Raw genomic sequence first — 14,001 nt, 5'->3', positions numbered from 1 at the left:
CCCAATTTTAAATAAACAAACAGCCAAACCACAATGTTTAAGGCGCAACCTGGTTAAGACAACTTCATCTCTTTGACAGGTGGTCCCACAGTGCCTGTTGTTTCATGTCAATGGCTGGCAGGAGAAATAGTGCCTGCCACGCCAGTCCCCCTCCCATTCTTTTTGCCATATATTAGTAAGTTGTTTACACTGTAGGATTCCTGCTTTGGCAATGACAGAACCAGATCTACGCACTCTTTCTGAAGTGACTCTTTAGCTTCTTCGTTTCCCATAATCCCAGCATGTCCCGGGATCTAGACAAACAAAACACCTGACCCCATATTATGAATTAGATTAAGACTGCACAAAATCTCAACGATTAAATTAGGACTAGCCTCATCTTCCCTGTGACTAAGAGTAGACATTACATTTTAAAAAAAACTTAAAAAAAAAAAAAAAACTTTATCCAACAGAATACCCTACCATTAACACCCACATCATCAAGCTTAAGAAGAAGCCCTTCCCTCCACGAAACTGTCATAAACCATTTTAATGTCTAAAAAGTCTACTAAAACAGCTTCTTTATTAATTATTGCCTTTCTCTCATCTCTGTCCAATACCACTGGCGAATCCATAGTACTTCTACCATTTGAAAGCCATTTGATAATTCACAAAAAAACACTGGATTCAAGAGAAAACTCCAACCTGTTGGCAACCATCCTCTCCATTACCTTACAGAGCACAGACATTAAGGCTATAGGCCTATAAGATGATGGAGAGGACGGGTTCTTTGCTGGCTTTAAGACTGGTGCCCCAATTGCATGCTTCCATGATTTTGGTAGGTTTCCAGATTCCCACACATAATTGAACAAGGCCAAAATTTCATATAAAACATCCTCACCTAGATGCTGCAACAGCTTCTAACTTATCCCATCTTGCCCTGGAGTCGTGTTCACTCCAGCCTGTTTTGCCTCATCCTTTTAAAGAGAAGAACAAGTTATATGACCTATTAGCATCCATCCCTCTATCCAACTTTGACCTACTTTCATTTAGGGTATCATATCTTAACCTTAAAATGTCCTCACTCAAATGCTTTGAGTTATGGACGTCCTTAATAACCTATACACATGTCAGCTTTTTCTTTGCTGTTAATAGCCGCCCTTTGACCATCAGACAACACAAGCATCATAGAGCTGACCCTTTTCCCAATCATCCGACGTATTCTTCTCAAGAGCTGAGAAGAAGGAGTATGTGGTCCTAAGGCGCCACAGAAGTTCCTCCATTTTTTTTTTCATTTCAGCCTTAATGATTTTCTTTGCTGCTGCTCTGCACTTCTTATACTCAATAACATTATCCAAAGAAGGAAACTTGCGTGCATATCTGTAAGCAGAACGCCTTTTCCTCCATCATGTTGGCACACCAGTATTTAAAACAAGTATGTTTGCAATATCTAAAAAATCCTCAATTATACCATCATTAGAATTTTCTAAACTACCCCACAGAGGATTATGAGCGTTACAATCTCCCATCCAAATCATTGGCATTCCCATTCTACTAACAATATTTTCAAATTCAGCTAAAATTCATGGCTTACATGCATTATAGCAATTAACCAAGTTAAACCTACCCTTATGACACCAAACCTGAGTAATCAAGGACTTGTACTCATGCAACAATAAAATCAAGGTTTGGCCTCAGCCACGTTTTCTTGAACACATATGAGGTCTGGTTTTGGGACAGATTCTGTGATTACTTTTTGCATTTCCTGCTCATTTGCAATTAAACTTCTTGTATTCCATTGCAAGATGTAAACCATGATAATGGGTCAAGTACATTCGAGCCTGTCTATAAAAGGCATCGTTATCATCAAAGTCATCAATATCTATTTGACTCACTTGACCTCATAAACTGGAACAGGCTCTGTGGAGAGGATTTCTTGGGCCCCAAGAATCTATTTGCAGATTCAGCTACAAATTCAATAATATCTGATCTGGATTTCTTTTCATGGGCCTCATAAATAACATCAACAATAAAAGCAAATAATGACTCTCTCTGAATTACTTAAGTACTTTGATCTCCAATTGCAGCAGGAGTCCAGGCTGCACAGGGAGTCACTGTCCGGCTGCAGCAGGTGCTACATCAGGGAAAGTGACTCCTTCCACTCTCTTCAGGGCTTCAGCATATGTAATTTTGTGCTGCTCTTTTACTGACTGTACCTTCTTGGCTTTCACAAAAAGGCCACACAATGACATATGAGCTTGGCTGCAGTTGCATCACACTCAGAGATCTCTCCCACATTTGGCACATCTTCTAGTGCCCCTGCACACTACAGCCATGTGACCAAATCTTTGACATTTGAAACAGTTTAATGGAGACCTAACGTAGACCCTAACCTGGTATCATAAACAGCCAAGGAAGAGTGTTTCCTTTAAATATTCCCAGGACATTACCACCCTCTCGGGCTTTAAAAGCTTAACCTCCACTTCTTCACCTACCATATTATACTTATCTCGTTCTCAGACATCAGAACATACCCCATGAATCACCACCTCCACCTGTTCTGCCACTGTGACTTCTACCTTTTTCCACATATTTCATTTATTTTTTGGGCTTTTGCTAGATGCTCACCCCTGTACAAAAAAAAACCAAAAACAAAAACAAAAAGAGCTGCTTTGGAACTACCTGAGCTTTGGTTGTCACTCTCATTCTTTAAGGACTAGATTCATACCCCTAAAGCCCTCACCTGTTTGATCTTTTAATTTGAAGACAGCCTTATATTCTGACACAGATTTCACCGTCTTAATGTCTCTGCTACTTCCATCTCCAGGAAAGTATCACACGTATCCCGTTTTCTACTAGCTCTATCCTTGTCGCCCCCTGATGCAGAAGACATAACCAGAAGGCTACTGGAGCTAGACAAGCAAAAACAGAAATGCCCCACAAATTCCTCACAGATAACCAACAAAGTGCAAATTTGCTGGCAGTAACTAAACTTAACCAAATTGTCATGCAGCAAAATAATGATCCACAGCTTCTCCTCTCATTCTGTCCTCTTTGGTGTTATTTGATGTAATGATAAATATAAAATAAAATCAGTGTCGCCTAATTGCCACTTTGTTTTCCCCAATTGAGACACGAACCTTTTACAGTGAATTCCTCACCTTTTTCTCTGGATCCCCCTGTTCCCCACCATTTTGGACCCCCAAAAATGAGCAGTATTTATTACAGACTTTGTGTCATACCTGTTCCCAACAACAACATCTAAGGAACATAAAAACAAAATGTTTTTTTCATACAGTAGGTCGTGATCAATGATTGTCAGGTTCTTGATTTTTAGAGCACAGAAGCAAAAATGATTGAAAACGGCATTGAAGGGGGGTTTTTTTAGGTTTTTGTTTTGTTTTGTTTTTGTTTTTTTGTTTTTTTTGGAGCATTTGAGTTTGTGCGTGAATAAGTGACCAGTGCGTTATGAAGAATTTGGAGTATTTTGTTCAGATATAGCAGTTTCTTCTAAATCTGTATGGTTCCCCCGACTAAACAAACTCAAATGCTTGCAGTGTCGCTTCAAAGTACTTATACTAATGATAGTGTGGTGATGGTGGGCTAAAAGACACAGTATTTCATCGTGCATAAACCCAAATTGAAAGTTTATCTGAACAAAATGCTCCAAATTCTCCATAACACACAACGCACTGGTCACTCATTCACGCAGCAGCCGATACTCTCATAAAAATACGACTTTTTTTTCTGGTAGCGCCCGCATATTTTTTTATTTTTATTTATGTGACCCTTATACTCCGTCGTACTTCACTACTATGACAGAATGAACAAAGATAATCTACATTTAAAAGCGAAATTTTGAAATGACACGGAATTAAACCTGGAGCGACTGGCACGCGGGCGGAAGTGATGACCTTGGAGGAGAAAGGTCAGATTCACGAGGCAGGTCCAAATGAACTCGTCATGGCAGCTGGACGAGGCGAGTTTTATCGAAACCTTGCGAGTGCTTTGTGGAAGACGGAGACCCCGCTGCCGCAGAGCACGGAGCGGGGAAAGCCTGGCCCTGAAGAAAAAGTAAAATATACAGCTAGGGCCTCCCATAGACGCAGGTGACATCCACACTACTATACTACACTAATTTAGCAGGAAATCCACATCATTGAGCTTCTGTGTTCATCTAATATTTGTTAGCAGCGCTGCAGCTAAACATGAGTACTCCAAAAAGCTTCCCAAAGATATTCTGAAACACCCACAACCAGAGAGAAACATACTAGAAATGTAAGCCCAGTCCATTCCTGTTTATTTTTTATCACCTAAATGATGAAATGATGTTATTTATCACATGTGGCTAACTCTGTGTTATTTTTGAAGGCTTCCATATGAGATTTTACTGAAGATTGTGTCATATCTTGATGCTACCTCCCTGTACTACCTCAGTCGTGTAAACAAACAATTTTGTCATCTAGCAAATGATGAGTAAGTTATGACTAAATTGTTAAGTCTGTATTTATTAAGTGAACACATTTTTTTTTGATGCGCATATAAATTATTAATGTCAGATATTAGTCAGATATTAGAAGTGGAAAATTCAGCAGTGAAACCTCGTGTTTAGTGTTTCAGTTTCAGTCAATGCAGTTTGTTTGATAAACTGTCTATAGGGGTGGGTGATGTTGCCAAAAATTTGTACCCAGCCACAATATTCAGACAATATTATGCCAATCCAGTAAAACGTATGTCTTTAAATGTATAATTTGATGTTTAAGTGTCAGATAAATGTCAATTACTGTAATATAACCCACAAAAATGCAGCAATATATCTTTATGTCCTTATTTATAAGTTTATAATACAGTTTTTTTTCCTTTATCATTTTAACCAGATCTTTTTACAGCAATTTCTATTAAAAAGCAAACAAACTCAATATGCAGATTTTGCTTATCTTCAAAACAATATTAACACACTCTCTCTCTCTCTCTCTCTCTCTCTCTCTCTCTCTCTCTCTCTCTCTCTCTCTCTCTCTCTCTCTCTCTCTCTCTCTCTCTCTCTCTCTCTCTCTCTCTCTATATATATATATATATATATATATATATATATATATAACGATATATATTTTTTTACAATCTGCCCACCTCTACCATCTAACGTAATTGTTTTACCCCTCAGTCTACTATGGCATAAGATTTACATGACACGGTTTGGGGTGACCCGGCCATGGTGGATGGACTACCCCAAGCCTAGGGTCATACCAGGTCACAGCTCCACTGGTTTCTGGAAACAGAAGTATTTCAAAGCTCTTGTAGAACAAGAGCTCAACTACTGGAGACTCGCACGTAAAGACGTTAACCCACACACTGGTCTACCTAAGCAGACTGAGCGGGTGCTGAGGTAACCAATTTTTAAAGTATATTTGCATATGGCAGGTTAGACTACTACTACAACCAAGTAAATGTGATTATATGTAAGATTTAACAGAAAGTCTTGACTAGTTTGAGGTTTTTGATGGTTGGACATGGACAGTTACAAGGAGGTAATTCCATACGTAATTCCAAAGTTTGCCTAATTTACACAATAGTTATTATTTGACAACTAAAAATACACTTCTTAAATTAATATTTGTTATGTGTCACAATGTGCAAATGCTGCTTCCTTTATGCTTACATTTTTTTTTCCCAAACTGCCACTTGACAAATGTAAAACTATGATAATAATAATAATGTTGACCACAGGTACTACCCCTTCAAACCAAGTAATAATTAGAAACCTATGAAATCCTGTCATATACACTTTCCTCCTCATGTATTAATTCTCTAATCTATTGAATAATAAAGAAACCTGTGTTTATTTTACATAGTAATTCAGTAACCCCATTAATGTACCTTTTTGTTTTTGTAGAAATCTAAACGTGACCTGGCATTTAAGAGTTCAAGATTATTATGGCCAAGAGGTCACGCTGGAGCCAAGCAAAGTCTACTTTTTTGAAACCTCCATCATTGTGCGATGGAGCAATGAGCGTTTGCCTTTTTTCAACCAAATCAGCCGCTTGGAGCTTCACGGCCTGAAGAAGGAGACACACCCTGATAGGAAGTAAGAGATGAAGCTTTACTGTCTCAAAGTTATTATTTATTTTCATATTTGTTTGATTTTGTCTTTTTACAGACCCCAGTGGCACTCTCTAATGTTGAGGCAGGATAGAATGGACCATCCTAAAATGATTGGCAAGGACAGACTAATCAAAGTTCTGTTCATATCACCAGGCTTCATTGTTGGCATCTTGAGGGTAAATTACACTACTTTTTACTAGGTTTTGCATGAATTGTTATGAATTCCAACATTTTGTACACCTCTGTGATTTTTGTTTGCAGGGACAGAAGGTCATTGTCTTCATCATGGTCTGCTTGCACTTTCACAAGTTGGTAGAACGGAGCCTCTTTGGATCCCCTGTGAGGTATGTGCAAACTGACTACAAATGGTTTGGTAGTCTCGGCCCACTAGTGATTTGGCACCCTCTGCTGGTGAATCTGCTAACCACGAACTTCTAAAAACAATGCAAATGAAATTTGTGCAGATTATATGTTTTATTTGTACAAATTACAATTAAATTATAAGCTTGGGCCTTTTCAGTTAAATTTAGTCTAGTCTAGTGAAACCCATAGAATGTATTTAGTGAATCAGAAAAGCATGTGGTTTGGAGCAGAATCCACACATTGGAAGAGGAAATTTGACTCTTGTGAGGGAAAGGACAATGATTAATAGTCTGTATTTTATTGTAAAATATTTTTATTCCTATACAATAATAACCCTAACCTTTGTTACAAAAAAACCCTGTTTTTTTATGTTCTGAAAATTTGTATTGAAAGTAATTGTATTATTTTTTATTTTTTTATTAGACAAAATAAAATGTAATCTAAACTTGTTATCTATAACCCAGCCCCCGTCCATTGAGGATGGCAAAAAAGTCTTTTGAACGCACAAAATGTAATTGCTTTTTTTTATTTTTTTTTATTTCTAACCTTCTATATATTTCTTTATTTGTGTTTTGAATACACAGCCCATATTTTGAGCCAACAGTGAGGTGGCCTGCGGACAGCTCTGACCCTCAGTTTGGGCTTCATGGCTACAGTTTGCACTTTGTTCTACACAACACTGGGGCAGAGATCATGTCTGAATACTTTCCTGACATCTCCTGTCACTCGGGTAATTTTTTGGGTCTTTTTGTTAAATCTTTTTGCTTTTTAGCAAGAGTTTATATGCTATGTGCCCCTTTTATTTCACAGTCCACATTAGGCATTTGCAATTATCATAACGTTCTCCTGTTTATAGTTGCAAAAGGTTCCATGGTACTTGGTGTGATCTACAAGAACCACCTTTCTCGACATCAGTCATTGTCTGGAAACATTCGACTTCCCTGGAAAATTGATGAGCTAGAGGGGTCCATAGAGGTACAGTTTATAAGCCTAAACACACATGGTCTCTTTAGTCACTGTAATTGTACCTTGTATAGAATGCGTTTAGGTATATAACCTTACCTTTGTTGATAGTTTTGTTGGATTTGGTTTGTGATGTTCAGAACTGCTGCATCATGACACTGACTCTCCTGGATGAGTTTCAAAAGCCGTTCTGGTGTGTGAGCGCTCCTATCACCATCACCAGGTCCAAAAGACCCCTGTCCTTCAACTACAGCGGGGACCACTTCTTTATGAACTTTCACCACCCAGAAGGCCAAGTCAAGATGAAGCTGGTGTGGCTGCACGAGGAGAAGCAGTTCTTTCTCATCGATCTGACCCTTTTGGTCACCATTCATAAGGTTAACAAATATTTTTGCACGAATTACTAAGCCAAATGCGTAAATGTATTTAAGTTGTGTGAAGGGTTTGGATGGTGGTCAGTATACACACAAAGGATTTTGAATATCAGGATGAGTGCTATAACTATAAAAGAACATAATTTTATGCAATATTGTTTCAGTGTATTTGCATTTGTAGTACTTAGTAAGGAGCTTTGTTTATTGTTGATTTAGTTCATTTGCTTAAGCACTGATTTCTGACTCGGCTATGTATATACAATAAATGCTTGTGTTACTTTTTGTGTAAGACTTTAGTAGTTGTTTAATATTGTGGGTTGCTGATATACATGACATTCTCAAGTGATCTGAAACACTAAATCATCTTAAATGTTCTGCGTATTTATTTATTTTCAGATTTGGCTCACATTTTTCTAATTTGAAACACTCTAGAGATTCTGTATTTATCCTTCACAATAACCAAATGTAAGGTGGATTCAGTTACTATTTTGCCTATTGTAAAGCCCAGCCCAACAATGAAAAGGTAGTATCCGGAGGCGGACCTAGTGTTAGTGTTAGAAGTAGGGCTTGGTCTGTCTGTTTGCCTCCTGTCTTTCTGCAGATCTACGCAGGAGAGTTCCAACAAGAAGTCCCAAGAGTCTTTTGACAATCACGAGACAATGGCAGTGAACAAATGTTTGAAATATCTCTTCTTTTTGTTCAATCTTCTTTTCTGGGTGAGTTAACTTCACATTATATTGAACATGTTTTGACTCTTATCTCCTACGACATTCAATAGACTCCAGTGACTGAGTACATGCTTGAAATGTTTTTTTTTCTTGCATTGCGGAAGTATATGCTGTACACAACTTTTCATTTAGAGAATTTTATTTTAGATTTCCACTTACTGCAGTCACTACCTCTGATAAATGTACTTTAATGGCACTTCTAACTCATGAGGTATTGTGGCACATGGGGATCAGTTTCAAAGCCTACTTTTTGCAGTGAGGATATACTTGCGTTATTGTTCCCCTGTCTTATCATAGACAGAGAACCGGTTATACTGGCTCCCTTCTCCCTCCCGAAAGTAAACATTAGTCGGCAGTTTCAGGGCGTGTCTCCTTCTCTACCCATACATTACGATAGCCGTCTTTGGAGTGGTTATATCTCAATCTCAGTCTTTGTTTAAATGTTGAAATATTTGTCTAGTGGAAAGTTTGAGTCATGCCTTAGGATTGCTTCTCATGTGTTTTTTTGCTACTGAAAGAAAGTCTTTAAAAACATGGCAGTTATGAATTTTGCATATCACGCATAAACAAATACATGATTTCTTTAGTGCCGTAGGTATGCAGTGGAACATGCAAAATATAATGCTGCAACTCTGATCTTGTCAAGCGTATCTCAACTCTTAAGCAAGCACAATGAACAGGAAAAAACAGGATTCTACCTCTGATTTGTTACAGACTGAGGTATTCTTTGTGCCAGTTCTAAGCATGGAAAAAATGGCTCTGCTAGTGTCAAATCCATGTTGGAAATCAGTTTAGAATAATGATTGTGTACTGTAATAACCTCAATATGTCATGAAGCCAAGAGGAAGGAAGAAGCTGTCTGGTGCGGTTTTGTCCCAAAATAAAATTCAATCAATGTTAACCATATTGTGGACGCTGTCTGAATAGCCTCTTTGTGTATTTACAGCAAAGTCCCTTTTTGTTGGACGAATCTGAGTTACACAAATATTCAAAAGACGACAGATTAAGACTGTTGACAAATGCGTGAATGACAGGTAAAGGTTATGATAATAATAGGGCTTATATTTGTTGCTCAAGCCAGTAGGCCTATGAGTCATCTGGCTTTACAGGCAAGGGCTGACCACTACATTTTTTACCTGTTTTGTAATACAAATCAAAAACTGGTCATTATTTCTAGTGATGTGTGTTGTTTGTTGTAATCCTATGAGTGGGTGTGACTACCTATATGTTAAGTCTTACCTAATGCATCAAAGTTTTGTTTAAGCCACAGTAGAGTGGTTTTCTTTACCAGTAAAGCTGTAATCGTAATACTGCTTATAACGATGGAAGGTGTGTTAGGCTTTGCTGCTCTGTAAGTTTGAGCTTGAGGAAATGTAAGACTGAGACAGTTTATCATTCAAATTAAAATGTTTTCAAAGGCGATTTTACTTTACGTTTACTTTGTTTGACTTTGGTTTTGGAAACCCTGTTGGCCAGATTCATTTGTTTATAAGAGCAAATGCCACACACTTCAAATGCAAGCAGTATGAAACAATATTTTTATATATGCACATAGCAAATGCCATTCAGAAATACTGATGAATAACTCAAGGTGTGTACCTTTTAGAAAATCAACTATTAGCTCTAACATAGGCCAATCTGTAGTCCAGACACTTTTTAATTTGAAGGGAATTCACCTCCACAACATATCAAAAATTCATAAAGTTAAGGTAGGTTAATTATTAACTATTGTTCCTTTAGGGAAAATCTGGATGCAAGTATTCCATTAAATAATGTTTTGCACATGACAGGCTCTACAGGTTTGGCAGGTAGGGAAGCATGTTAGTCTTTCACATTTCTATACATGGGAGGAATCAGTGTGACTTATTTAGAACTAAATGAATAAATATCTGTAACGGTGGATAGAAATTGTCGTGGAAATAAGACTCCTTTTGCAGGCTCTGGTGAATGTTGAAGCATTGACAAGAGTTTATTTCTTGCAAGAAATAGGTCCGACAGCATCTCCCCCTTATGTCAGACCCCGAATGCTGGAAAGCACCCAGTTTATATAGGTTGAGATGACCAGAGGACATACATTTCAAAGTAAGCATGTGACACTCCCATTGAGGGGTGGTCAGTCCAGCTCCTGTAGACATTTAGGAGCCGGTTCCCCTCAGGAGGTAACATTTGGAGTAGAGACAATACAAGTTGTGAAGTAGCATGTGGAGTAGAAACAATACTAGATGTGAAACACTTCAGGGGAGGGAGTGTGGTACTTCTGCTGAGGTGTGGTCAGGCCAGCTCCTGGAGAGAGCTGGGTCCCCTCAGGGGGTCAATAGGGAGGGATTGAAGGCCGACTGTATGGTCTGGTTGCATCTACTTTCACTTGCATTACAACACATCTTAACAAGTCTAGCCACCAAGAGGGAACAAAAGGGTTGACATGAAAGGTTTTTCTAACACTGTCTTTGACGACCAAACCAAATGAGTTTTAGTTATGAGACCATGTGATTTCTAAAAGGTAAAATAATGACACAATATTTAAATTTCCATTACAGAAAGCACTACTTTTTCTAAAGAAGATTGAATTATTTTATATATTCCAATTTGACTGCAATTCTTTTGTTTAACCTGAAGATGGTGCCAATTTGACACTATTCAAAGTTTGTGAATCTCTCTCCAGATCTGTGGCTGTATCATCTTGGGTATTTCCATCTACCTAAAGGTCAATAAGGACAATAACTCGGTGAGACTTACTAAAAACTTGTTAAGCTTTGAATACTCTGTCATTGTTGTATATCACTCATGTTTGTCGCTCACATTTCTCGCTCACGTATGTTGCTCGTGGTTGTTGGTCATGGTTGTCACTTCACTCTTCACAGATTTCAGATGAATCCCTTCCTGGTGTGGACATCCTCATCGCTGTGGGGGTCATCATCATGGTACTGGGCTTCCTGGGCTGCTGTGGTGCCGTCAAAGAGAACCGCTGCATGCTCCTCCTGGTTTGTGCCTGCCTCCTTCTTTTAAATGACATTTGTTTAACATTACATTAATTTGTATTTGGTATGTATACTATTTATACTACAAATGTATTCAGTACATTCTTCAAACAATAGTCATGCCTCAGTTGTATCCTATAAAAGGAGAGTGCAACATTACTTCTATATGTAAAAAATCCATTTGATATATTTATCTAACATTAATAATATTTCGTTATTAGTTATGTAGACAACACAACTATATAGGATTTTCACCTTCCTTTGAGAGATACTTACTCTTCATGTTCTTCCTCAGTTCTTCATTTTCCTCCTCCTGATCTTCATCCTTTTGGTGGCAGCTGGCATCCTGGGAGCTGTCGGCGAAAACAAGGTGAAGTGCGACACAGTATTACAGTTATAGTTTTATAAAATATGCGTGAGTTGTATTCTAATGTGTAATTGTTATTTGTTCAGGTCAAGGACTGGATTAAAGAGCGCATGAATAAGTTCCTTCCTCTGTCTGACCAACCAGATAATGTTAAAAACGACCTCTATAAATTGCAGGAGAAGGTAATGTTGGCCTTTACTTTTAAAACAATTGCAACAGGAATAAACACAAAATTGCTCAAAAACTCGCTGAATATCTGTGTGAGTTATAAATCCTGTATAATTTCTGTTTCCTCAGCTCAAGTGCTGTGGTCTGCTCAAAGGCCCTGCTGACTGGACCAGCATTCCCCCATCTTGCAAATGTACCTCCACTGGCACCACGTCCGACCCCGCCTGTGGGTCCAGTGGTGTCTACCAGACGGTAACAGAATGGAATTACTGAGATAAAATTATGATTATTATGATAAAACAGATGTGTTATTGAATGGTTCTGTTTAGACATGCACTGACCGACTCATAGAGGAGATGGAGAAAAGCATGGAAATCGTGTTGGGAGTTGCATTTGCCATTGCCATTATCCTGGTCAGTAAACATTATACTACTATAGCTTTGGATGGATATGTTTTTTTTTTTTTTTTACAGTTTTATATCAAACTTAATGCATATTGGCATTTGTGTGCTTTCAGATCTTTGGTATGGTCATATCCATGATCCTCTACTGCCAGATTGGAAGGAAAGACAGCACCTCCACTGCGTAAACTCTTCTTACTCAGAGCATTATTTTTTCAGAATGAATACATTGAAAACCTGTTAATTAAGCTCAAATATATATATATATATATATATATATATATATATATATATATATATATATATATATATATATATATATATATATATATATTGCATATGAATTACTTTGGGAAAAACTTACTTGAACAATTTGCAACACTCCCACAATGTGCCCAGCATCTTATGGAAACTATTGAATGTATTTTATTGTATGGTAATAGGTTATAATAATAATAAAAACAATAAAAGGAGAGACGTACATTGCTGTAAATGCAGATAGTTAGATGTTATGTATTTGTAACTAATGTCATATTGTTGCATTGACTACTGTATATTTTTATTTTCTGAAAACGTGTACTTTCTCTCGAAAGGTTTAAATTTACAACTCAGGAGTATGTTATGTATAAAGTGATGTGACCTATGTTACTGAATTGTGCTAGAGCAAAAGATTGTGCGATGCTTTTGGTTTGAGTTTTGTCACTTTTCCAACTGTCCAAATATAATAAAAGATGAAGGGAAAGTTGGCTGCTACTACCACCTGTGTTTACTCTACATGTAAAAACGTCCTTTTTTTTTACAACGGAAGTGGATGTATGCAGTGGACTTTGTTAACAACTGACATTATTAACCCATTAGAATCATTCCATGTTTCTTTGAATGGTTTATTATCTTTAAAAACAAAGTGAGGCGTTGGAGCAAAGGTAGTAGACATGGACCCTGGGATAAGATGTTTAAAAGTACAGTCCATTCAGTTGACATTGGTCTTTTTTGTGTGGGGTTTGCAGGTTTCTCCCCATGTCCGGGTACTCCTGTTTCCCCAATCAACCCAAAACATGCATAACAGGAAAAAAAATCCTCAAGTTAACGTAGTCCCAATCAAGCGGAGCCAACTATCTGAAGATGAGCCAATGAGACAACAGCTTATTCCTATATTGTTTTATCAACCAGGTTCACTCTCTTACAGCCGGGCATGGATATTTCTCTAAACAATGGGAGGATAAAATGTACCAGGAGCTCACACTGCAGCAGCTGCCCTGTGTCTGTCTGTCACTGTTCATCATCACTGTTATTGTGCGCTCTACAGTTATTTATAAGCAGCAGAAACATTTTCAAGTGTCCACTGAAAGTCTGCGCTATTTATAGACCAACATTTAACAGCACATGACGTGAAGTGAAGCCAAAAGGTCATGTTTAAGTCAAGTCCCTGTCATGACTAGTGATCAGTGACGTTTTCAAACCACTGTCCAATTTTAGCTAATATTCACTCTTAAGTACAAACTGGTTAAATGGGTGATGCCATATAAATGAATATCTATGTGTGGGGCTAAGTGGACAGGCTCATTTTCTGTGGGCCTACTT

The 14,001-nt window shown here is 37.8% G+C and overlaps 2 protein-coding genes across 2 annotated transcripts; both read left to right on the top strand.

The window, feature by feature from the left end:
• The first annotated feature begins 3,896 nt into the window (after window positions 1–3,896).
• On the top strand, window positions 3,897–8,249 carry LOC117391514 (F-box only protein 15). The gene is made up of 10 exons (XM_055231697.1): window positions 3,897–4,088; window positions 4,174–4,257; window positions 4,351–4,455; window positions 5,141–5,362; window positions 5,870–6,061; window positions 6,134–6,254; window positions 6,340–6,422; window positions 7,026–7,171; window positions 7,298–7,416; window positions 7,545–8,249. The coding sequence occupies exons 1-10, from the start codon at window positions 3,943–3,945 to the stop codon at window positions 7,809–7,811; spliced, it is 1,485 nt and encodes a 494-aa protein (XP_055087672.1). The 5' UTR covers window positions 3,897–3,942; the 3' UTR covers window positions 7,812–8,249.
• A 95-nt stretch (window positions 8,250–8,344) lies between these two features.
• tspan9b (tetraspanin 9b) lies at window positions 8,345–13,173 on the top strand. The gene is made up of 8 exons (XM_033989905.2): window positions 8,345–8,494; window positions 11,169–11,231; window positions 11,368–11,487; window positions 11,780–11,854; window positions 11,938–12,033; window positions 12,149–12,271; window positions 12,349–12,432; window positions 12,537–13,173. Exons 1-8 carry the CDS (start codon window positions 8,438–8,440, stop codon window positions 12,606–12,608), a joined length of 690 nt encoding a protein of 229 aa, XP_033845796.1. The 5' UTR covers window positions 8,345–8,437; the 3' UTR covers window positions 12,609–13,173.
• The last annotated feature ends 828 nt before the right edge of the window (window positions 13,174–14,001 follow it).

The sequence above is a fragment of the Periophthalmus magnuspinnatus genome, chromosome 23 (genome assembly GCF_009829125.3).
Source record: "Periophthalmus magnuspinnatus isolate fPerMag1 chromosome 23, fPerMag1.2.pri, whole genome shotgun sequence".
NCBI classification, from domain to species: Eukaryota; Metazoa; Chordata; class Actinopteri; order Gobiiformes; family Gobiidae; genus Periophthalmus; species Periophthalmus magnuspinnatus.
Note: the sequence above shows the minus strand (reverse complement) of the source record. Positions and strands in the feature narration are given on the sequence as shown.